The sequence below is a fragment of the Ambystoma mexicanum genome, chromosome 2p (assembly GCF_040938575.1).
Source record: "Ambystoma mexicanum isolate Mex_15411 chromosome 2p, UKY_AmexF1_1, whole genome shotgun sequence".
NCBI classification, from domain to species: domain Eukaryota; kingdom Metazoa; phylum Chordata; class Amphibia; order Caudata; family Ambystomatidae; genus Ambystoma; species Ambystoma mexicanum.
In genome coordinates this window covers 915,707,874-915,731,311 of record NC_090923.1, presented here as the reverse complement: position 1 = coordinate 915,731,311, position 23,438 = coordinate 915,707,874, and the positions used below count along the sequence as shown (strand labels likewise).

Here is a 23,438-nt window from a genome sequence, read left to right as displayed (position 1 = left end):
GACCACGTTGAGGCGTCCTGTCGAGCGTGTAGGCTCTTGAAGCCCAAGACTTTAAAGCACCGCTCCACAAAACGCTGGGCCCACTACGCCAGGCACCTCGAGGGTATGGAGGTAGAAGGCGCTTTCAGTGATGGCAGCAACGCCGCCGTTTCGGGGGGCGATGGAGTAGCTCCAGCTACCCAAGCGCAGGCCCCTGACCCGGGAGGACAGGCCGGCAGCCATGTTGTGGGGACTACACCCGGCGGCGGAAGCACATCAAAACCACCCACCACTAAATACATAACCCCAAGTCAAGACTCGACACATGGGTTGAGCGGTCGACAACGCACGGCAGCCAGGGAAAGTTCCGTTGAGTCCCTGTCCTCTGGGCATTCTCGCTCGAGATCGCCGCACGACAGGACCCAACCGTCGAAAGACGGCAACTGTGTCGCGTGTAATACTCCCTCCGAGGGCCCATCGTCCGCAGACGAGGCCTCGGCCCTTCCCACACCCGAAAGTCGACGCTCTGCATCAAATTGGGTATGAGGCCCCAAACAGTCAAATAAACACGGCTCTGGGCGCAGAGGGGGGGGGGGGCGAGGACAAGGAGCACAAAGGAAGTCCTCAAAGACCCCTCATAGGGAAAAAAACTTCTCATAAAACCTAAGGAAACTAGGCCCATCCCTCATAAGGATAAACCTGTAGAGACTAGGCCTAACAGATCTGGGGTTATTCCTCCCGCAGATGAAGATTTAAGACTTCCTTCGCAGCCCTTGGTAATCCCAAATTCAGCAGAATGGTCTTCACAAGACATAGATAGGGTCATGAGGCAAATGTCCTTTATGGTCAATTTCTACGAAAAGGACCCTGCATACTTCCAGAGTTTCCACTCCACTCCCCCCACCACAGCTCCCTCTGGGTCTCAAGTCTCTGCTTAACCCCCTTCTAAAAGGTCTCGTACTGAAATTCCAGTACGTAGCACAGTCATAGAGCTCTATGATCCGGACTCCGAGCACGAAGACCTCTCAATTGTAGAGGCAGCTGACCCTCCGTACGATGAGGAGGCAGCAGACCCTTATTATGGGGACATTGAGGACCAAGAGGCTGACCCAGAGGCCAATATGTAGCCAATAGACTTACCTATTGATCAGGACCCTCCTAGCGTTTATTCTCCTATTGACAACCAACCCTTTCTTAATGAGGTGCTAGCCAGGGCGGCAGAGCTCTTGCAAATTGACACTCTGGAGGTACAGGAGGATAACGACTTTGTAGAACAGATCCTTGGGGACAAGAAAACAATGGTGCAGTTTATTCTTCTACTCGAGTCAATACACCGCAGGATACAACCGTCATTAGAAGCCCCTAACCTCACATGGGCTGTAAACCACGTGTAGAAACGCTTTTTAAACCCACACCTTCAGACCCACTGTATGTTATAGGGCATCTGAAGCCAGTCTCATTAGTTGTAACTACAACTAGGAAAAGAGCGGGCACCCCCCTGCTTCCTCCGAGGCCCCACCCGACAAGGAAAGCAAAAGGATTTACACCATGGGTAGCAAAGTCCCCTCCTCCGCGGCTTACCAGACCAGAATTGCGAACAATGCTACCCTTTTGGCCGGTTATAACTGCCACAAATGGGGGGGGAGGAAGTGTCTGCTCTACTATAGTCTGCCCCAGAACCACTGAAATTCCAGCTAGCACAGGTGGCCGCAGAAGGGAGGGCAGTGTCAAGCTGCTTACTTAAGACCAACCTTGACGCGGCGGACAATGGCGGAAAAATCATTACTCAGGGTATGTTAGTAAACGTCATGTGTGGCTGCGGCAATCCGGTTTCAGACCAGAAACTCGGGCCACACTAATTAATATGCCTATTGAACCCAATGTACTCTTCGGCAAGGCTGTCAAGAACGCCCTTAAGACAGCCAAAGACAAATATGACACGCTTGAATCGTTGGGCCGACTCGCCAACAAGCCACCCGGCCAAAGGGGTAATAGCAATTTTTGCCGCTTTCACGGCCATGGTTCTCACGGGGGTCCAATTACAGTCAAAACCAAAGCTCCTCCTGGGGAAATAATCAGTCAATCCTCCCAGGGATATCCTAGAGGACAGCACAGAGGTTGTGGTTGTGGAAGGGGCAACCCCTCTCAAAGTGGCACCCCACCTCAGAAGCAGTGACATTCCGCTTCAGGTGCCCTTGCATGCCTCTCCAGTAGGAGGGCGCATTTCCAGCTTCACTCACGCATGGGAGGGAATCACCTCAAGACAGATGGGCGCTGTCCACAGTAGCAAGTGGATACTGTATAGAGCTCCTCCAACGACCCCACAACCACCCCCCATGACAGAAGATCCACTCAAGAGAACACCAGCGTATCCTCAAGGAGATATCCACTCTTCTAATAAAGGACGCCGTCGAAGTCGTCCCGGCCAACCAGGTAAACAGGGGTATTTATCCAACTTACTTCCTTGTACCAAAGAAAGATCTAACAATGCGCCCAGTATTAGATTTCTGCCCTGCAAACAAGTATGTCAAGCCACAAAAGTTCTGCATGACTACGCTACAAGAGGTAATCCCTCTACTAAAAAAAGGGGATTACATGGCAACACTGGATATGAAAGATGCCTATTTTCATATTTCAATGATCCCAGCGCACAGAAGATTCTTGCGTTTCAAGATAGCGAACCAGCACTACCAATTCAAAGTGCTGCCCTTTGGAATACCTTCTGCTCCAAGGGTATTCACAAAGGTACTGGCGGTGGTGGCAGCACACCTACGCAGGGAGGCAATCCCAGTGTACCCTTACCTGGACGAATGGCTCATTATAGGGGAGTCCCCCCTAATTTGCAGACAAAACATTCAAAGAACAATCAAGCTCCTCTTTCCATTGGGCTTCTCCATCAATGAGAAAAAGTCGAGCCTAGTGCCAAGCACTTCCAAACAGTTCCTAGGTGCTGTCTTAAACACACAAGAGGAGTTGGTCTTTCCGTCAGAGGAAAGTGTCCAAAATGTGTTACTGCAAATACTGCATTATCAGGCCGGCCACCAGATAAGGATGCATGCACAAAGCTATGCGTTTGCTAGGCATGATGGCATCTTGCATTTACCTGGTTCCTCACGCGTGCCTGCGCATGCGACCCATGCAGGAGTGGTTGGCGAAAGTGATCTCAGGCAAGTAGTCAGTGGGACGATCTAGTGGTCGTTTCGCCAACACTTGTACAAAATCTTTGCTGGTGGATAAGGGGAAATCTGCTGAAGGGGAAACCCTTCTACGATCCAGAGATGCAGGCGATTGTCATGACAGACGCCTCTCTTGCGGGGTGGGGCACTCATTACCTTCACCACACAGCTCAGGGTCTGTGGTCTTGCACGGCAGCCCAGAACCACATCAATCTGCTACAGCTAGTGGCAGTATTCAAAGCCCTTCGGGCATTCGAATTCCATTTAAAGAACCAATCTGTGCAAGTCCTGACACAGCCCTACAGCAATGTTTTATATCAAAAACGGGGGCACACGTTTTCCAAATCTGTCCAGGCTTGTGCAGCTAATTTGGAAATGGGCACTCAAACAGAAGATGTTCCCATCGTCACAGCATGTTCCAGGGGAACTCGACTCTCTAGCAGACTCATTGAGCAGAGATCCCCTACCAGAGGAACACGAGTGGCGCCCACACGAAAAAGTCGCAGAACACCTCTTCTCTCTATGGTGTTTCCCCACAATAGAGTTGTTTGCTACAAGCGGAAACAGTCAATGCCCAGACTTCGCGTCCAGGTTCCCCCAGCCAGGCTCCAAGGGGAACGCCCTATGGATGAACTGGTCAGGGAAATTTGCTTACGCACCCCCCTCCCCCCAACACCTCTCATGAGGAACGTGGTGAACAAGATCCACAAGGAACCGATGACGCGTATCCTAGTTGCTCCTATGTGGGCAAGACAACAATGGTATCCACATCTGTGCAAACTGGTGATGTGCGATCCCATCAAACTCCCGTGCCCGTACAATCTACTCACTCAGCAAGAGGGACTAACAGTGCACCTGCAGCCTCACTCAATGAACTTGGCAGCATGGCTCCTGAGGTCATTAGGACATCTTAACCTACAACAGAGATGCATGGCTATCTTGAAAGAATCAAGAAAACCAAACACTAGACACTGTTACTTTGGCAAATGGAGAAGATTTGTAATTTGGTGCCAGTCTAAACAAATAAACCCCATAGAATGTACTCCCTCCCACATTCTAACTTATATGCTCCATTTGCTAGATGCAGGGTTAGTATTCAACTCCCTAAAAGTCCACCTGGTGACTTTATCAGCCTACACCACTTCCCATAATAAGGTCTCATGGTGGAAAGTACCTGTCATCAATGCATTCATGGAAGGAGTAAAGAGACTCCACCCTCCTATTTCAAACCCACCGCCAGGATTGGGATCTCAACGTGGTGCTCGCTAAGCTCATTGGACCACCGTTCAAGCCAATGCACAAGTCTAGTCTAAAACACCTGACTTACAAAACTGGCTATCACTTCCATAAGAAGAGTGAGTGAAATACAAGCATTGTCAGTGCAGGATCTTTTCTTTGTTGTACACCAAGACAAGCTGGTTTTACGTACTCGCCCTAGGTTCTCCCCTAAATTCATCTCCACATTTCATGTAAACCAGTCAGTTGAGCTACCGGCTTTCTTCCAGGAACCCAACAGCTCAGCTGTGGTAAAACTACACACACTAGATGTAAGGAGGGCGGTCCTCTACTATGTAGACAAGATCAGACTGCTAAGAAAAACAGATCAATTGTTTGTCTCCATAGCGCCAGGCAGAGAAGGTGACCGCATTTCAAAGAATGCCATCTCCAAGTGATTAGTCAGATGTATATAACTGTGCTATTCCCTATCAAATAAGACACTGCCTTTTACGCCCAGGGCCCATTCCACTAGAGGCACAGGAACCACCGTGGCTTTCATTGCAAATGTCCCTTTAGACAGTATTTGCAAAGCAGCTACATGGAGCTCAATACATACTTTCACTCAGTACTACTGCATTGACACTCATTCCAAGACAGATACACAAGTGGGTCAAGCGGTTCTTAGACATTTATTCGCTCATGAACCTTCTCACATCCCACCTCCTCCTTCTAACACTGCTCGCTAATCTATGCAAAGCATGTGATCTAAGCAGATTCCACCAGCCTTAGAAGGGATACATTACTCACCGTAATTGTATTTCTGATGCTTGTATCTGCTTAGATTCACATGCGCCCAGCCATCCTCCCCAGAGAGAAGGTGCATGGATGCTTATGAGTTTGTCTGATACGGATCTGCTTGGATACAACTGTACTCAAGCTACACCTCATGTCAGAAAAATAACAATCTGAGGGACCTCGATGTGTGAGGGATCATGGGTACAGTGGACGTCACACTAGGGATAGTATTACTGGCACGCCCTGTCAACGTCCCTTTTCGAGTTTAAAAAACAACTGTAATACTCTGCAGCTTCCACTAGATGTCGGCCTAGGCACAGCATGTGAATCTAAGCAGATATAAGCATCAGAAATAAGATTACGGTGAGTAATGTACTATATATGAAATGTGTGTGTGTCTGTTTGAAATGTTCAGCATGCTTTCCAACATGCTACAAACTTGAATTTTGGCTTGTGGGTAGGTTCCATGGTGTAGAAAATATAACAAGAATACACATATATTTTTCAGATTTTTATTTTTTTAGCAGTCTGCAATGCTTTCACCTGCCAAATGGCTCTTTCGCGCTGTAGTTCTGCCGTAATTTTACATTCATTGTTCCTAAAGTTTAGCAGTTCATGAAAACTTCAGTAGTTCATTGTTCCTAAACTTTCCAGACTATCAGCATTTTAGCTGGCATTAGCGGCAGTCACTTTTGAAGTCCTGCGGGTGACACAATAGAGTGCTTTTGTAGTAATGCTGGTGACGGGAAACTATTCATGTCTCTTCAATAGTGTCCGTAATGACGACGTACGTCACATTGTGGCAAATCTGATGATAATTCCAGAAACTTCATTTCCAGCGGAAGTTGATGAATGTTTGCCATCTCAACAGTACAAAGCTATGCTTCAGCCGTACACGTACGGCACTTCAAGCTTGCACGCTTCAGCCCTACATGTAAGCCACTTATGTTGAGGTCGCTGCTGCCTTGGCTGTAGTTCGCAACACCAATAATGTTGCTTTGAAATGTCAACGCTGCAACTCAAAGTAGCTGGAACCGATTTACGGGATTCATGCTTGTCTCATGGTCAGTTTTATGTGGCTTGCTCCAGAGTAGTGTACAAAGACAATTTGTGCACACTGTCTCCTACAGGAAAGACTACCAATATTGTATGCAAAGAAGCATTGGTTTAGTTCTGAAATAAACTAGGACTGAAGTAGGAATTACTGTGCAAAGTACGGGTACAGCTGCTAGTTACTTATATATGCCCATCTCAAACCCAATTTCAAGAATCGGTAAACAAGGTGTAATATGCTGGATGAACCACTAGATGGCCTATGCATAACATTCAAATCTAAAACTGTGACAAGCTGCATAAATATTGTTGCATGGAATTTAAGTTTCCGATATATACATCATTTGTGTCCAATGTGGCACCCATGACAAGTCAGGCAACGGAGCTGCACTGTTGCCTGCTGGTGGATGTTTAAGGATGTCAAGCTCCAGTCTTTGCATGGAGCTTTTTTCAAAAGGGATCGAAGGTTGATAATGCCGATAAAATCGAGGACTTCCAAGTTAAGTACTTTATTCAGTGTATTCGTAACAGCCATTTGCCACAGTAGTGTATATTCCAACAAAGCCCCCATATTCTTTTACTTTAAGTGGCCTATTTTCAGGGCATCCGTTATATTCCTCTGTAACATTGGTTGTGTAAAAAATGTAGTTGACCGACATATAACCTCATACCCTTCACCCCTATCCTTGCAGCCTCACACACAGAGTTTAGAAACCCTGAACCTGGGCCACAATCCCATTGGAAATGAGGGTGTGCGCAACCTGAAGACCGGTCTTATTGGAAACCGTACTGTGCTGCGACTTGGACTGGCATCCACCAAGCTCACTTGCGAGGGTAAGATCTGTTGGAGGGGGATATTTTTCTGTGCGACTTTAACCGAGTTTCTACTTATGAGGTAAGCCTCATTGCAGATGTGATGTAAGCAAGAAAAATATTCATGCTAGTTAGTCTTTACGGAAATGCTACTAAGCGTTACCGTCCTCTGAGATAGGTTGCCCAATAACCCTGCGTTATTAGGTGTATACTAACCAATTTGCAAACTGGCAAAAATGTATGCGTTTTCAGTGTTGGGTATGCTTTATGATATCCATGTTTTCCATTTAAGTTGTATGTCTGTTCATTTCTGTTTACCTTCAGATCATAAGAATTTCTGATGTTTAATTTTTTCTGTCGATTTCGGTAATAGCATGCAGCTTCTGTTATTTGCATGACTTGAATACTGCTGGTCTGTTGCAGCAAACACAACATAACTGTTCCCTCTCGACATTTTAGACTCTGGGTCCAGTTACCCATCTCCTGATCTGAAGAATGGGGTTTGTTTTCTAGCAAAGAGAAATGACTAGGCCAGACTAGAAATGTATGGAGGTACCGACGGCATTGGGTTTCTTATGATTCCTGAACTTCGCGGCATTGCAGATGCTTAACCTTCCTTTCCCTAAGTGTATGCTGCCACAGTTTGCCTCGAGTCCCTGGTTGTCAAATCTGCTGCTTGGGTTGGCAGACATAACGAATCGAAGGTTTTCGATTCCTCCCTCCCGTTATCTCCTTTTGAATGTTTTTTTTTTTTTTTTTTTGGCAGCACATCCTTTCATTTTGACAATGTGCACACCTTATGAAACAGATTAGTGTCAAGTAGTGTAAATAGAACATGAATAATGTAATACTCAAACATACAAACCAAGACTCTAATAAAGCGCACAAGTGCCTTGCTGCAAAGTGCTAAATTAACATCAGTAGAGACCGGATTGCCTTTCGCATTAGTGAACTCCATCCTGTGCAAAGATTTTGTACGCTCTTGTGCTTGCCCAGATTCTAGACACCATATCAAATGCATTTTCTAATTCTTGAAATCAGTAGTTAAAAAGGGAGGAATATTTGGTGTTCCATTATCTTATGATCATCAGCTTAGCTATGAAAATCACCTTTAACAAAAAAATAATTTATTTTGTTTTTATACAAATAGTACATTTGTAGCCCGCTAAGTCTGTACATGCATACAAGAAAAATTAAAACAATTATACAAAAGGGAAAAAAGCTTTTTTTCTTTTTTTTTTAGGTCCACACACTGCATGATCGATTCAATGTGCATCCACAATTTTACAATTTAATTTATTAGCACCACATCATTTCCTTCAAAGAATATTGACCATTATGTTAATACCTCCTTGTCAAAATCAAATCCATAAGGTAAGAGTTCATGATCTAGCCAAACTTTCACATTCCATCAAAAGGTGTCTACCTGTTTCAGCCCCCAAGTTTCCACATAACCTACATAGGCGATTGTCTGGTCACTCACATCTGCCCACCAGACTTCAAATGAGTTAACATTATTAAATGTAATACTCAAATATTTATGAATAATCCAATTATGCGGATGTTCTTTCAAATGGGAGGGCTATCCATTATAATTACTGTATTGTTCAATACAGTCTTGACTTAGACATTTAGAAGCTATGTTTCCAAAACTTTGCTCCTGGTCTAACTCCCTGATAGCTGTCCTCATCACGTTTTTAAAACGTTTATTGAAATGCCCAAATGGGTCAAACTGATTTGTTTCTTCCAGATATCATATATATGTTTCAGCCTCAATAATGTAGATCCGGTAAACACTGTATCTATAAATACATTGAAATTCATACTCCACAACATAGCAGGAGCTGCATTAGTCCATTTTCACATCCCACACTGCGCATGTTCAATTGGCGTGTTTCTCCTAATATTTAATATAGTTTTAAGGCACAGAGATTCCTGTTTGCTTGTACTGTGAAGGCATCATGAATGTGACCCATACAACGAAATATAAGTTTGAAGTACAAACATTTATAAACTAAAAAGGAAGAGTTGTGAAAATTCCCAACTAGCCCTTAGCTAAGGTGGGATTTACCTGCCTAAATGAAACTAATGATAGTCTGTATCAGGAAGTCCAAAGCAAATGTCTGTGTCCAAAACCTGTACTTGTCCTCACATCTAACTAAATAAAATGTGTAGGGCTGTTCGCATCAAATGAGAAGTGTTCCAAATAATAGTTCAGAGCTTCTTCCAGCTCTTAAGTGCAAAAGGGTTTTCCCTTCCCCATGATTCAAATGGTTCACTTTACAGCAAAGGGGTTCCCTTCCCACGGCTTTCAAATCTTCCAACGTTTCAAAGCAACACTATTCCTCGGGATAGTTAATGTTCCAACTGTATTATACGATTCATCCTTACAGAGTCGCCACATGGGCACTGGATCCTCTGTCTTACTAGCCTACTAGTCCGATGCTGAATGCTAATTTGCCTGTTATTGTAAGACTCCCTTGAACCTATGCACGCCTGATACCTGTTAAACTTCAGTATTTGGCCCTAGGGCTTGCTTTGCCTCTGCCCCTACTTTGCTCTGCGTCTCATCCCAGAAGGCCATCTCTGTACTAGTCATCTTAAGTGGGCCCCCCACCAATATTATGCTCGCCTTCATTTACCTCATTGCAAAACTGTTGCTCGCCCTAATGGATGCCAGCTATGATGCCTCTGTGGCAGATCCCCTACTTATCGAGCACCAATGTGCAACCATGCCCACTCCTATCTCACCACTACTGTGGATCGAACCTACTAAATTCCTGCCACCCCCTAAGCTCAGTCTCCAACAAACTATCAGATCTACCAAATTCTTACCAAAGTTAAATTTGGGTATTAAGCACCCTAACAATGACTCCGTCAACCATGCAGGCCCTGACTGCCTCCTATCCCCTATCCAATGGATCAATCGTTTTGCCACTAAACAAGTACCTAGCAAACCTTGATTTACTGAAGTCAGAAATGATTGGCTCGGCTCTAGACTTACCAGATCCTACATGCCACAGCCTAGCCGCCCAACTACACATAATCCACCTACCTCTGGCTATATCCCGATCTCCAAAACCAACTACACTAATAAAAATAGTTAGTCGGAGAAACCCTAGCCCAAATCCCTCTAACACTGTCACACCAACAATTAAAGGTGCCCTAATCAACGCAAGATCAATGGTAGCACATGCCATTGACATAGCTGACCTGATCATCGCTGAAGAACTAGATTTCTTAGCAATAACAGAGTGGTGGCTTCACGCAGCAGCAGGTCCTTCTCTCCTCCTTGCTATACCTGACAATTACTATCTTACATCTTGAGAGCAGATAGAGGCCCCTAGAGGTGGTGGCATTGCCTTCATTGCCAAGACCAACTTAGGTCTTAGTGTATCCAATTCACTGCACGCACGTCACTTCTTGTGAACTGCTCACTGTTAAACTACCTATCACCAATTCACGCACCCTAACCGCTCAACTCCAGGCCCCATCGGTTCCTTCGAGCAATAAATCGTCACAATATTATCTGCTAACACTAAACCTACCTCGCAAATACTTCTGCTAGGAGATTTCAACCTAGGGCTCAACGACCCCAATGACCAGGATGCACTGGCATTGTCAAATACTCTCACTGAACTAGGCCTTACCCATGGAGTCAATCAGCCCACCCATGATAAAGGTTGAACCCTAGATTGGGTTGCAGATCTAAACTGCGAAACTACGATAACCTCCATTGAACCGCAAGCTTGGACGGATCACTACTTACTGTCTTTCACCATACCAATCACTAGACCTTCCACCAGATCTAACTCAATAGCTCCTCCACTACTTACAGGAACAAATGGAGCATTACAGTGGACAAGCTACTGCCACTTGTGATCCCTATTTTGAACCGCATACCGTACAACTCTGACCCTGCCTTGCTAGTAGACTTATTCAACTCTACCATCACTCGAGCACTAGTCACCATCGTCCCATTTAAAATGAGCAGAAGTAAACCCAGAGCTCACTTGAACTCTTGGTTTACACCTCATCTAAAAGCCCTGTGGGCAGAAAAAATGAAAACAAGTCCTATGGAAACCTCTCCCTACTAAGGAGAATAAAATGAACCTGCTGAAAATTTCAGCAAAATACAAATCTGAAATACTACTTACCAAACGTGAGACATATGCTAGGATCAATAAAGCTAGTTCTAGTACCAAGGAATTCTTCATTATCTCAAGAGAAATGGAAGCTTTTATCCCCCCTGCTGACACTTGCATTAAGAACAAAGAATGGTGCACCAACATACAAAACGCTTTGGCCAACAAAATCGCCCTCCTCCAAAACAACATTTCTTATAAGACTGAACCTGACAAACTTATGCTTTCGTCACAGCGTCCCAGATCACACCACATAAACCTTCTCATCGTTTCAAATTCTCACAAGTCTCTACCTTAGAGGTACTGAACATCATTACTTCACTCAAACCATCAAGATTTCAGGGAGATATCTGCCCAGCCCAAATAATCAAAGAAGCGGCCAGAGACCTGGCTCCCTTGATCACGAAACTGTCATTAATTCTGGGTGCCTTGTTGGGGCATGGTGGGTAAGGGCCTGGCAGGATAGGCATGTACTACATGAAAGTATTTCTTAGCCTTTGACATCATTCTCTAGCATCTTTTTAGTCACTTCCTGCTCATTTCCTTTCCACTTCCTGTTCATTTCCTGTGGCCAGTAAGGAAGTATGTTGAACTACCTCTAGTTATTGGGCGTGGCTGGCTATATAAGCCATGCCCCAAGACTATTCAGCGCTTCGTGTTTCCTGTACGCTGTGCAAGCAACAGGCTCACTGCGCTCCAGTCCCTGGAATCCTTCTGTCCACGTGCGGGCGGTCTCCGCTCCATAGGACCAGCTTCAGATCATCTCTCCAGTTTTTCGCATGATCGCCCAGCAGCTCCAGTCATCGGATCTTCTCTCCGGATCATAGCACAAACTTCCAGCAGCTCCTGTAAAGAGAAAAGACAGTCAGGTAGCGCTTGCATAATGCAGACTCTTGAATCAGCTCAACGCAGCGCATACTCACCAGTAAAGGTAGCCGTCTGATCGCACACGTTTCTCCTTTTCCTACAAACTTGGGCGCACCTGTGAAATAGAAAACAGTTAAATGTGCTACACCCAGCATCCTTTAACGCTGCACAAATATTTGAATGACACTTATCTGAATAGCAGAATACCCCCAACCCTAAAGACATTTCCTCCTGGAAATAAAGACACTTACCTGCTAAACCAGCCGGCTAAAGATAACCAGTTACTTCACTGGTAATCTTTAGCCGGCTGGTTTAGCAGGTAAGTAACTGGTTCTCCACGCATCCTCTCCGCATTATTCCGGGGGTATTCGCTGTGAATTCGTAACAGCGATTTAACACAGAATGCGAGCAGCCAGAATAACTCGCCAAGGAAAGGCCCACAAGTGGAGGGTCGGGTCTCCGGCCACGAAGAATTGCGCCCTTGCCAAGAGCAGGATGGAGAGTTCGCCCAACTAATTCTAACGGTGAGCTGGGGGAAAGTCAAGCCAAATCTCCTCTACACAAGGGATAAGAGGGAGGGGGGTCCGAAGGTGAAGTCAGTCCTATATCTTAGTGTACTTTACCCTTTCTATTAACAGGCATACCTTCCGTATCAGGTTGGGAAGAGAGCACACGGGGAAAGAGGTCAAGGCTCCATCGCTCTCGCCGAGACACAGGTGAGTGTGACAGAAACTAATCAACACCTAATTCTCAACCTGTAGTGTCCCTACTAACCTCAGGGATGCTTGGGTCTTACCATTCCTAAAAAATGTTTTCAAAAAAGCATCCCTAGACCCTACGATCCCCAAGAACTACAGGCCAATTACCACAGGCCCGTTCTTACTTAAGATAATAGACAAAGCTGCTTATCTCCAGATCCAAGCGTACCTGGAGACTAACCACCTCCTAGGGCTTTGGCAATCTAGCTTCAGACCACAACATGGCACCGAAACGGCTCTGATAGATCTAAAGATTCAGATTGACGAACTGAAAGACAACAGGAAACTTGGTCTTTTGTTGCTATTAGATCTATCAGCCTCCTTTGATCTGGTGGACCATAAAGTGCTTTGCAAACACCTGGCCACTGCGGCCAATTAATCTCAGGATGCTATAGCATGGATTTGTTCATTCTTGAACAACAGGACTATGAGTCTTTTCTTCTTCCGCCTCATTAGACCCTACTCAAATAATATGTGGAGTACCTTAAGGCTCTTGTGTGTCACCAACGATGTATAATGTCTTTACAAAGCCATTGTTTGACGACCTTGACCATCTGGGTGTCACCTACACCAACTATGCAAATGACACCCAGATCCTCATACCTCTCACTGGAGACTACGTAACTGACCTGGCCCTAGTAAACAAAATCCATCTAATCATTCAGGCGTGGATGGCTTCCTATGGCTTATGCCTGAATGGCGAAAAGACGGAACTCCAGATCCTAGGAGCACCAGCTAACCTTAACAAACTCGGTAACAAATATGCATCCTTCAGCATTGACGGTAATGACATTAAAGTGGCAAAAGAGGTAAAAACCCTAGGTTTCTACCTAGACTCGGCTCTCAATCTAAGGAAGCAAGTCAACGCCACTGCCTCTGCAACAGCGTATACATGCAAGATGATACAGCCTTGCAAACATTTCCTCTCTAGAGAGAGTTGCATCACTTTAGCGAGAGCCCTTATCCTCTCTAAACTGGATTATTGCCCTCTACTTGGGTGCCAGTAACTACATAATCAATAAACTCCAAATACTTGAAAATAATGCATTTAGAACGGCCTTAAGCATTCCCAGGAGACAACATATCTCGGAAGCTAGGCATATGAATAACTGGCTTTCAGGGACCGAATTCAATTCAAAACAGTCTCCCTAACTCGCAAATGTCTAAATCACACTGCCCCGCAATACCTGAGGGAGAAAATTGTAAAAAAAATCCTTGACACGCCCCACGAGGACTGCAAACGCATTCTGCCTTATAGTCCTCAGATTTAAATTGAAAAAAGCAGGGGGGAGCAGCTTCTCTGTTATGGCTGCCCAGCTTTGAAACTCCCTCCCTCCTCATCTGAGATCAGACCAGTCTTTCCTTAGCTTTAGGAAGAACACTAAAAGCTGGCTATCATCCTAGGACCTCTGATAGGCCTCAGAATATCTACTGATGCCATTCCACGTCATCACAATGTCTGTTGCTATTTAACTGATGTCTTACACCCTCCATATGTATTATATTGTATATTCCTCACACCTTTATGTATTATATTGTATGCTCCTTGCTGTATAATGTCTGTAACATTTTCCTGTGTGCAACCTGTAAATTGAAATTATCAGTAAACGTGCCCAGATACCCTCGGGTTCGATGCGCTATATACATCAATAAACACACAAAACGCAGTTCCTTGGGATATTTCCCTGGCTTTCCAAGTTTGATTACTTGTTGCCACTTTATAAAGTTCAGTTTAGCAATCTCAGTTCAGATAGGTTTCTGCTATTCAGTCAATCTCAATTCACACAGACTTCCTTTATTCAATCACTGTGTGACTTTTCCTCTATTCGGTCTAGACAGTTGTCAGACCACACGGTCCACCCATTACAGGCCATGCAACCGACATGCCTTACTTAGTTCTGTTTCATAAGTTCTCTTGCTTAATAATTCTTGGCAATGCCTGATTCTTGAACTCTTCACAATGATTCTTAGTAATGCTGGCTTATTTGTTTCTGGTCAGTGCTTGCTTTCCATTCACTTTTTTCTTACATTTAATTGAGCTATTCAAAACCAAATGTCTCTGGCCTCACAGCCGCCCATCCACCATGTCCGGGGCACTCTTTTCACCCAGGCTGACTCACTGGCTGCCTTACGGTTGGATTTCTTCTTTCGGTGGCTTTCCGGAGACCCATCTCAGTTCACGGTCTGCTCGCGCTGGTTCCCTCTGGCACTCCGCGCTCTCCATGGCTTCCTCGCTTCCCGCTGCTTACTGTGGAGTTCTGGTCAGCTGCATTCAGTGTTCTGCATCGGTGAGCGTTCGGGAGCCTCTCCATCGCTTCCGCTGCCTTCGCTCTGTGCAGCACTGCTTTCTCTGCTCTGCCTCAGACTGCCCATGAGCCCTTCTTGCTCGCTGGACCTGTTTGCGCTCCATAAATCTCCCAGCGTCTCGGGAAGGTGCCTTCTCGCCGCCACAGCTTCTGCCCTGGAACTCTTCTTTGCGGTTGCCGCTCTTCCCCCCGATACCTCTCAGCTGAACCTGTTTAAAGTTCCCTGCTCCATGTTAATGAGCCCAACAACTAGACTGCTCATGTTTCTTCCAGTATTTCTTCTTTCAATTGTGGCCCCCTAGTCTCAGTAGCTTGTGTGTTGAGAGAAGGTTGTCTAGAAAAACTAGGGAAGGGATTGATAATGCCCTGCAAAGACCTGGGCAATATTAGGCTTATTGGGAAAGGGAAATGGGGATACCATGTTTCACCCAGAAACCAAGTCTACTCCACCCAGGTTGATCCTCCCTCGTATATCCACTCCCAGGGTCATGATCCGAAAGCAACAGCCTTTTTCTGGCCACCTTGGAGGAGGATTATTTTGGGGGAATGAAGCAAGGGTGCCCTCAGATTCCTCAGTGCCCCCACATTTGAATACCAAATACCGTCAAAGGTCTAATTATGGTTTTAATATGGCAGTGAATGAGAACTTAATTATTTCTAGCAAAATTAATTCAAGCACTGATTAGCTCTCATCTCTAGCCTATTAACCTGTTTAATTGTTTATTGCTTAAGGCTTGTTAAATCGCCAAATGCATAAAATAAAAAATAATTAACATGCAATTCCCAGTTGGCCATTAAAAATTACCCCTAAATAATCATGTCACTGTTTCTATGACATTATCTCCAATAGTCAACTTCAAATTACTACTTTTATTCCTTTTGGTTAAATAACATTTCTGCTTTAGTTTTGAAGTATTCATATAATTTTGTAATGCATATGTATTAAGCCGGTCCCAAGAGCTATGAAGGCCTTTAATAGTGCCATACAAAAGCACTAAATCATTGGCATAACCGAGCCACAGAATGCGTTCATCCTTAGTCTGACTGCAATCCCCCCTTCGTACATTAATTCCTTTGTGATGTCTGCCATATACACATTAAATGGGATTGGATACATACTTGCTTTTGTCCCTTAAGAGTAGGGATATAATCTGTAACATCCCTCTAACCTTGTATCTTATTTTACTCTTATTTTTGGAATATAGGGACATTGCCCCATTTTTCTAGCTTCTTGAACAGGATTTCCCGTTGTACTTTGTTGAAGACGGCACTAAAATCTACAAACAACGTTGGTTCTCTAATCAGCCAAGAGTTTTCAATGGCATTTACTAGTCAAAATGTTTGTTTTAGTGCCCGCCCCCTTCTGAAAGCCTGTTTGATACTGAGGGATTCATTTCTCTAATTCAACTCGGAGGACTTGACAAATGTTTGCTAGGGCATCCAACATAGTGAGCATGTGATAATTGCTCCTATGCCCCGTCCCCTTTCCTCTATCCTGTAAGGGCGTCCCTTCCGAGGGACGGGAACGGAACCCTTTTTCACCAGAAAAATCACTCTCCCTTTGAATTTAAGGGCGTGACCCCCGGTCTGCTCCCTTAACCCCGCCGACCGGGGGTCACACCTCAGTCCTCTTTTCCACGTCGACGGGAGCAGACCAATTTCACAAGAGCTCCTGTGTGAGGCCTCAAGCTCGTAATTCCATCCGCTTTCCCTGATCTCGCATTTTCTATTTTTCAGAGCTTGGGAACACCGTCCACCGGTGCCCTAGTCTGCCCCCGCGCCTGTCGGCCGCGACAGGCTTCGATAGGTGCCCGTTGTGCGACGGTTCCTTCCCCACCTCGGATCCGCACGTGCTGTGCCTCTGGTGCCTTGGCTAAGGCCACGGATGGGAAGGCCGCTTGGCATGCGACGCTCTAACGGCCTGGGCCCTCAAAAACCAGCTCGCGAGGTGGAGAGACTTTTTCTCCAGGGCTCCGCCAGAGAACATCAAGGAATACGTAAGGAGGAAGACCAAGAAGGTAATGCTCTTCTCTAAAACACCCCGCAGAGGCGACTCCTTCCCGGTGAAGCCGGCTGTCGGGAGGGGTCAGTCGGACCCTCGCACCAACAGAAGGGACACTTGTCGACTTCTACAGGGTTCAGCAGGTGTCCCTCCTGCTACGGGCTGTTCCCGACTGAAGACCCCCACGCCCACTGCCTATGGTGCCTTGGCCCTGACCACGGCTAGCAAGCTTGTAACGCGCTTTCCTCAAGGTCTTTGAAGAACAGACTGGTCTAGTGGAGGGAGCTCTTCCACAGATTGCCTCCAGAGGACCTAAAGGACTTTGTCTATCATCGATCCAAGCATAAGGTAGGGCCACTCTTTTCCAGTGCACCCCGCAAGGGAGACTCCTTCCCAAGGACACGCCTGCGCTGGAGGGACTGCCCAGGTCATCGTACCAGCACAAATACTGAGGCTGTATCAGCTACTGGCCGAGGGATCTACAGATCCTCCCGGTGAGGGTGCTGAGGGACCAGAATGTTCTTTTACCGGGTCTTCACCCGAGGGGCTACGCCTTAGTACTGGCAGCATGTCTAAGGGGGTGCCTTCACGCAGATCTACCGGCAGATCCGCTGAGGGCGTAACACCTACCAGGCATAGGCCTGAGGAACAGGGTAGGCCCCATGATCCACACTAGAGTGTCCTGGACAGGGCAGGGCCTAGTGAGCCGAGCAACACGACGCAGGCACATGGAAGGCAGCTCGACAAGATGGCCACCGCCCCAGAAGATAGACATACGGCCGACGCCCCTCCAGGGAAGGCAGGCGGAGGACCGTGTGTCGAGGTGGGACTGGTGTCAACCAGGTATGTGGCCTACAGTTTATCCTTGATTCGTGCGAGGCAGGTTCCCGCTGCGTCCATATGGGCAGAGCATGCAACAGCTCCAACAGCCGCCCGCTACCCCGTCAATATTGCCTATCACCAATCCAGCCTGTGAGGACAGGTTCTTTGAAACGTTCCTCTGGCTCATGAAATCTCTACAGATTGGGGTCATCCTCAGGGATGCCATCAGGGACGTGCTCCCTCCAATTTTCCCTCCGGCGCCTCAGGCCCCAGCACAGGCTCTTCCGTTCCTGGTTCAGCCTCAGCAGCCCGCTCTGGGCCCCCAGCCGATTGCACAGGAGGTTCTGCACCAGCCTCCCCCCCCAGCCTCCGGCTCCGGTCCCCATACCACAGCACCCTAGCACTCCTCCTCCGGTGCCGCACCCTCCGGATTTGCAGGTGGACACAGATGAGGAGGACCCCGACATGCTGTCTTCAACCAAACCCTTCCACGAACGGCTGGCAGAGTACTTGGGCCTGCCTCAGCCCGAGTGTCAATCGAAAATGCAACACCAGGTGGGCGCTAATATGGCCCCATGTTGCCACAATTGTATATCTCAGGGGGTGGTGCACTGTGTTACTGCAAATAGGACATACACGACAAACCAAACACTAGGAATGACACGAAATGAGAAGATAGACACGAAAAGAAAACGCATAAGTCGGTCTCAATGACAATGGAAACATTTATTCATGCATAGCAGTGCATGATAAAGCAGTCAAATGAATTTGCAACCCCTTTGGCTTGGGTGCAACCTACTGCAATGCAGTCTACAATTGCCATCCTTTCTGGCTGTGCAATGCAGGCAACCTAATACAATGCTAATAATAATGCATGCCTAGTAACAACATGTGGCAAGCATCAGCATTTCTCTCATCCCCACACACATTAGCACCTTCTAATGAGACAATCCCTGCTTGATGAATCTCCCCATCAATCAACCCAAAAACCCCTCTGCGAGTGTGTGTAAATCTCAACAAAACGGCTTCCTAATCAGCAGGCCTCAATCAACTCAATCAACTTTACTCCACTCATATGTGATCAATCTTCCCAGGCTACACTGCTCTCCCCTTTGAATCTGTCATTTCTCATCTAGACAGCTAGGTCTGCTCCCCAGCAAGACTCGTACCGGGCCTCTCTCTCTGCTCCCTCGGCCCCCACCGATGTTGTCTCCTGCCAACTGCTCTCGGGCTGCTCTCCCCCATGCTCGATCTGCATCGATCAGGCTGATATCTCGAACTGCTCTGCATCCCAATCGGTCTGCTGACCGATCTCCCGACTGCATCTACTGACTGCAAAACCTCACCCCCGGTTATAGTGTGCAATGACACACACGCATTTCTATGGTAACATATCAAAGCTCATAGCTAAGCATTCTCTAAATCAAGCAAGCGCCAAGAAGTCTGCGTACGTATGCAAATGTCTACGTTCACTGTGACATCTCAAGCAAGATGGAACCGCATTCAGAACTGCGTCTGTCTTCACATGGCCTTCTCCCTGTGTTACGAAATCATTCTCCCTCTGTCATCTCTGTGTCAGCTAAAAGCTTCCTACCGAAAACTGTGCACTCCATCCCCAGATGCCTCCCACCTCCTCTGCTGTTTCAGAGCAGGCCCAGGGCCTGATAAACCAGGGCGTCTCATTCGCTTCTACTAGGGCAAAGGCGACCTAATCTGTTTACATTCTTCGAACTACAGTGTACCATAACAAATCTCCACGGAACAAACAGGTTTCAGTGTCTCAGAATGGCTCAGAGAGCCATTTGCATTATTCTGGCGCCATTTCTAAGTGAATGCGTGTCTCCAATGCAATCATGGCAGCATAATACTAAGCAAATCCCTTCATATGACCGGGGCTTATTTCTCTAGCAAATGCATGGCAAAGGGTGGCTTTCAATGTGGATAAATGGATAACTAATGTGTCACTAATATAAATGAATGATGGATGGATGAATGAATTACTAATGATAACTCGTAACAGGCAAGCATAATATCTGGCTTTACACGAGGTCGAGCAACCAGCAGAGGGGGTCCTCGCAGAAGTCCTCATGCTACGTTCCGTCACCAGAACGGGGATCCTGATGCAGAAAGACATAGTGGCCTTGGCCAAGAAGGGTTGGCTCAAGCCCCACTCAGCCCAGCCGCCGAATAAACGCCTGGACGCCAAGTACAGGCAGATGGCAGAGGATACACTCTTGCTATCGGCCCTTCCTCAGCCACACTCCTCAGTGATCGCTGAGGCATCACTGTACTCCAAGCCTCAGTCGTCTTCAGCCACATCCTCTGCGGCGCTGCTAGGCAAGGAGGAGAAGATCTTGTAGGCATACAGGAAGAAGCTGTATTCCAATGCGTCCTTGCACCTGCGTCAAGCCAACGCGGATGCCATGCTGGCAGCCGTTAACCAGATGCTCTGGCGGGAAATTGCTGATTTCCTCCCAGAGCTTCCGGCTCAAAGCCAATCGCGATTCAAGGCAGGATTGGTGGAGGCCAAAATCGTGGCGCAGGACATCAGAGTCCTCTGTGGCCCACATTGACACCTAAGCCCGTGCCATCTATATTGCCACAGACATGAGAAGAATGGCCTGGCTCCATGCTACGAAATTCAACCTAGATGTCCAGGAACGCATACTGGATCTTCAGTTCGAAGGGGGTGACCTGTTCCACTCCACAACAGACGAGAAGCTGGATAAAAAGAGAAAAAGCTCCGACGGACAAGTCTTTATCCATTCTTACAAAGACCACGCCCAAACCGAACACCCAGTCACAGCAACGCTCTGAGAAGGGGTGTACATACGGAGGGTTCCGCAGCATCCAAGAACGGAGGTCCAGGCAGCCTGACTATTCGCCATACCAGCATCAGCGGAAGCAACAAAAACGGGAATGGGGGGGTTTAAGGGCTTTTTCCAGTCCCTCTCCGCCGCAGCAGCCTCCGAGGGAAAGAAAGCATGACACGCCCCTCTGGGTCCACGTGTCTCCAGTGGGGGGGGGGGCAGGCTTGCTCTCCATGCACATGTTTGGCGCCAGAATTTTGCGGACTCCTGGATCCTCTCTGTATTCTCCACGGGGTACCGCTTCCCTTTCCCAGCCTCTCCTCCCCTCCCAAAGGTTAGGACAGCAACTCTTTAGGCAGAGATCCAGTCGCTCGTCGAGAGCCAGGCAGCGGGGGAACTTCCAGCCTCCCAGCGAGGCTTGGGCTTTTACTCCAGAATTTTTGCCATTCAGAAAAAGAACCAGTTGTGCTGGACCTTTCCACCTTCAACCTCTCCCTACCTCTACAAGAATTTAAGATGGTTACGCCAGCTTTGATAGCAGAGACATTGTGCGAGGGAGACTGGATGTGCTCCCTGGATCAGAAGGACATGTACCTACACGTCCCGATATGGCAGCCTCATTGTTCCTTTCTATGATTCAGTATCATGGGCTACCATTTCCAATACAAGGTGCTCCCTTTCGGCCTCAACACCAGGCTGATGATCACGGTGGCGGCCCTTCTCAGGTCGCAAGGCCACCACATTTATCCGTACCTGGATGACTGGCTCGTCAGTGCTACATCTCCGGAAGCAGTGCACCATACCTTCCACGCTCTCATGAACACACTGCATGAGCTGGGTTTGCGCTCAACCTCAAGAAGTCACAGCTGCAGTCCACGCAGGCACTGACCTTCTTGGGCCTCATTTGGAACACGTTCTCAGAGAAAGTTTTTCCCTCCAAGTACAAGATCACGGCACTCGAGAGAGCCATGGCACACATCCTCAACAGAGAAGTGACCTCGGCCTTGTGGTACCAACACCTACTGGGTCTCATGGCAGCAGTCCTCTTCGCCGTCCCCCACACAAGACTCAGGATGAGGAGGATACAGCTGCACTTTGCAGCATCTTGGAACCAGAAACAGGGCCATCAGTCAGAGATGACCAACCATCGCTTTACCCAGACCTCACATGGTGGTCCAGGGACTGCAACCTGCGGGCGGGCAAGCCTTTGCTGCAACAGACTCCACAGGTCACCAACCACAAACTCCTCTCTTGAGGGTTGTGGGGGGGGGGGGCACCCTGGACAACCACTGCGTCCATGGAACCTGGACCCGGCAGGAGTACCACATCAATTGGCTGGAACTGAAGGCCATCTGACAAGCGCTCAGGGCCTTCCTTCCGGTTATCCAGGGCAAGGTCATCCTCGTTCAAACCGACAACTTGACCAGCATGTTATAGGTCAACAAGCTGGGAGGTACCAGGTCCCCCCTCTTTCCCCCCCCCCCCCCCCCCCCCCACCACCGTGCAGTTGACAGCATGTGGGAGTGGACCCTGGAGAACAAAATCTACCTCAGGGTGGTCCACCTGCTGGGGAAATCCAACCTGGGGGCAGGCAGGCTCAGCAGACTGGGAGCAGACAACTATGAGTGGCAATTGAACTACCTAGGGCTGCAGGAGATCTTTCGCGAATGGGGTCCCCCTCTGGTGGACCTCTTTGCCTCCCGGGTCAACAAGAAGTGCCAACTGTTCACCTCCTGGCAAGGTCAGGGCCCGGGCTACCCCCTGGGCGATGCCTTTCAGATCAGGTGGAACGGCATTACAGCATACGCCTTTCCTCCCACTCCCCTGATTCACAGGGTGATATGCAAGATCATGGAGCCTCGCCTCCTCAGCATCATCCCAATAGCTCCATGGTGGCCAGCCAGAACATGGTTTTCGGAGCTGCTCAGCCTCTCGGAGAGGCCTCCCATTCGCTTGCCGACCTGCCCAGCACATCTGGCGCAGCAGGGGGGGCAGGGTCATCCACCCCGTGCCCGAGAAATTAGCCCTCAGTGTGGTTCCTGAACAGGTTACGCTAGGACATCTCAGCCTCTCTCAGGCTAATCTAGAGAGATCATACAGGGCGCGAGTATAAAAGCAAGTGGACCAGGTTCTGTCACTGTGCAGACTCGAAGGGCTCAGACCCTCTGACATGTTCCCTGGACGACATGCTCTCCTTTTCAGCGCATCTCGCCTATTCAGGCGTGCAGGTGTACACTTGCCACACCTACCTGGCAGCCATTGGGGGCATACAGAAACTCAGAGGAGGAGAGTTTTTCCTCTTCCAGCCCAATTGTCAAGAAACATTTGACAGGTCTCGCAAGGCTCTACCCGCCCATCAAGAGGCAGCACCCTGTGTGAGACCTCAATATAGTCTTGGGTGCCCTGGCGCACAAACCATTCGAACCAATGGCGTCCGCTGCCATCAGGCTAGTCACCATTAAGGCGGCCTTGTTAGTCGGACTCACCTCAGCTCGCAGAATCGGCGAAATGCAGGCGCTGGTCGCCTCAGAGCCATACACTACGTTTCACAAGGGCAAGGTAGTCCTACAGACGCAACCAGCATTCTACCGAAGGTGCCGTTCGCTTTCCATCTGAACGAAAAAATTGTGTTGCCCAAGTTTTTTACGGAGCCTAAAGATGAGGCACAGAGTTCTGCACTGCCTTGATGTCAGG

The 23,438-nt window shown here is 47.7% G+C and overlaps 1 protein-coding gene across 1 annotated transcript in view; it reads left to right on the top strand.

The window, feature by feature from the left end:
* Positions 1-23,438, top strand: part of PPP1R37 (protein phosphatase 1 regulatory subunit 37) — a 1,561,993-nt gene that overhangs the window by 1,199,548 nt on the left and 339,007 nt on the right. The window contains exon 9 of the mRNA XM_069644632.1: positions 6,914-7,055. Coding sequence (XP_069500733.1) covers positions 6,914-7,055 — 142 coding nt within the window. The remainder of the gene's footprint in view (positions 1-6,913; positions 7,056-23,438) is intronic.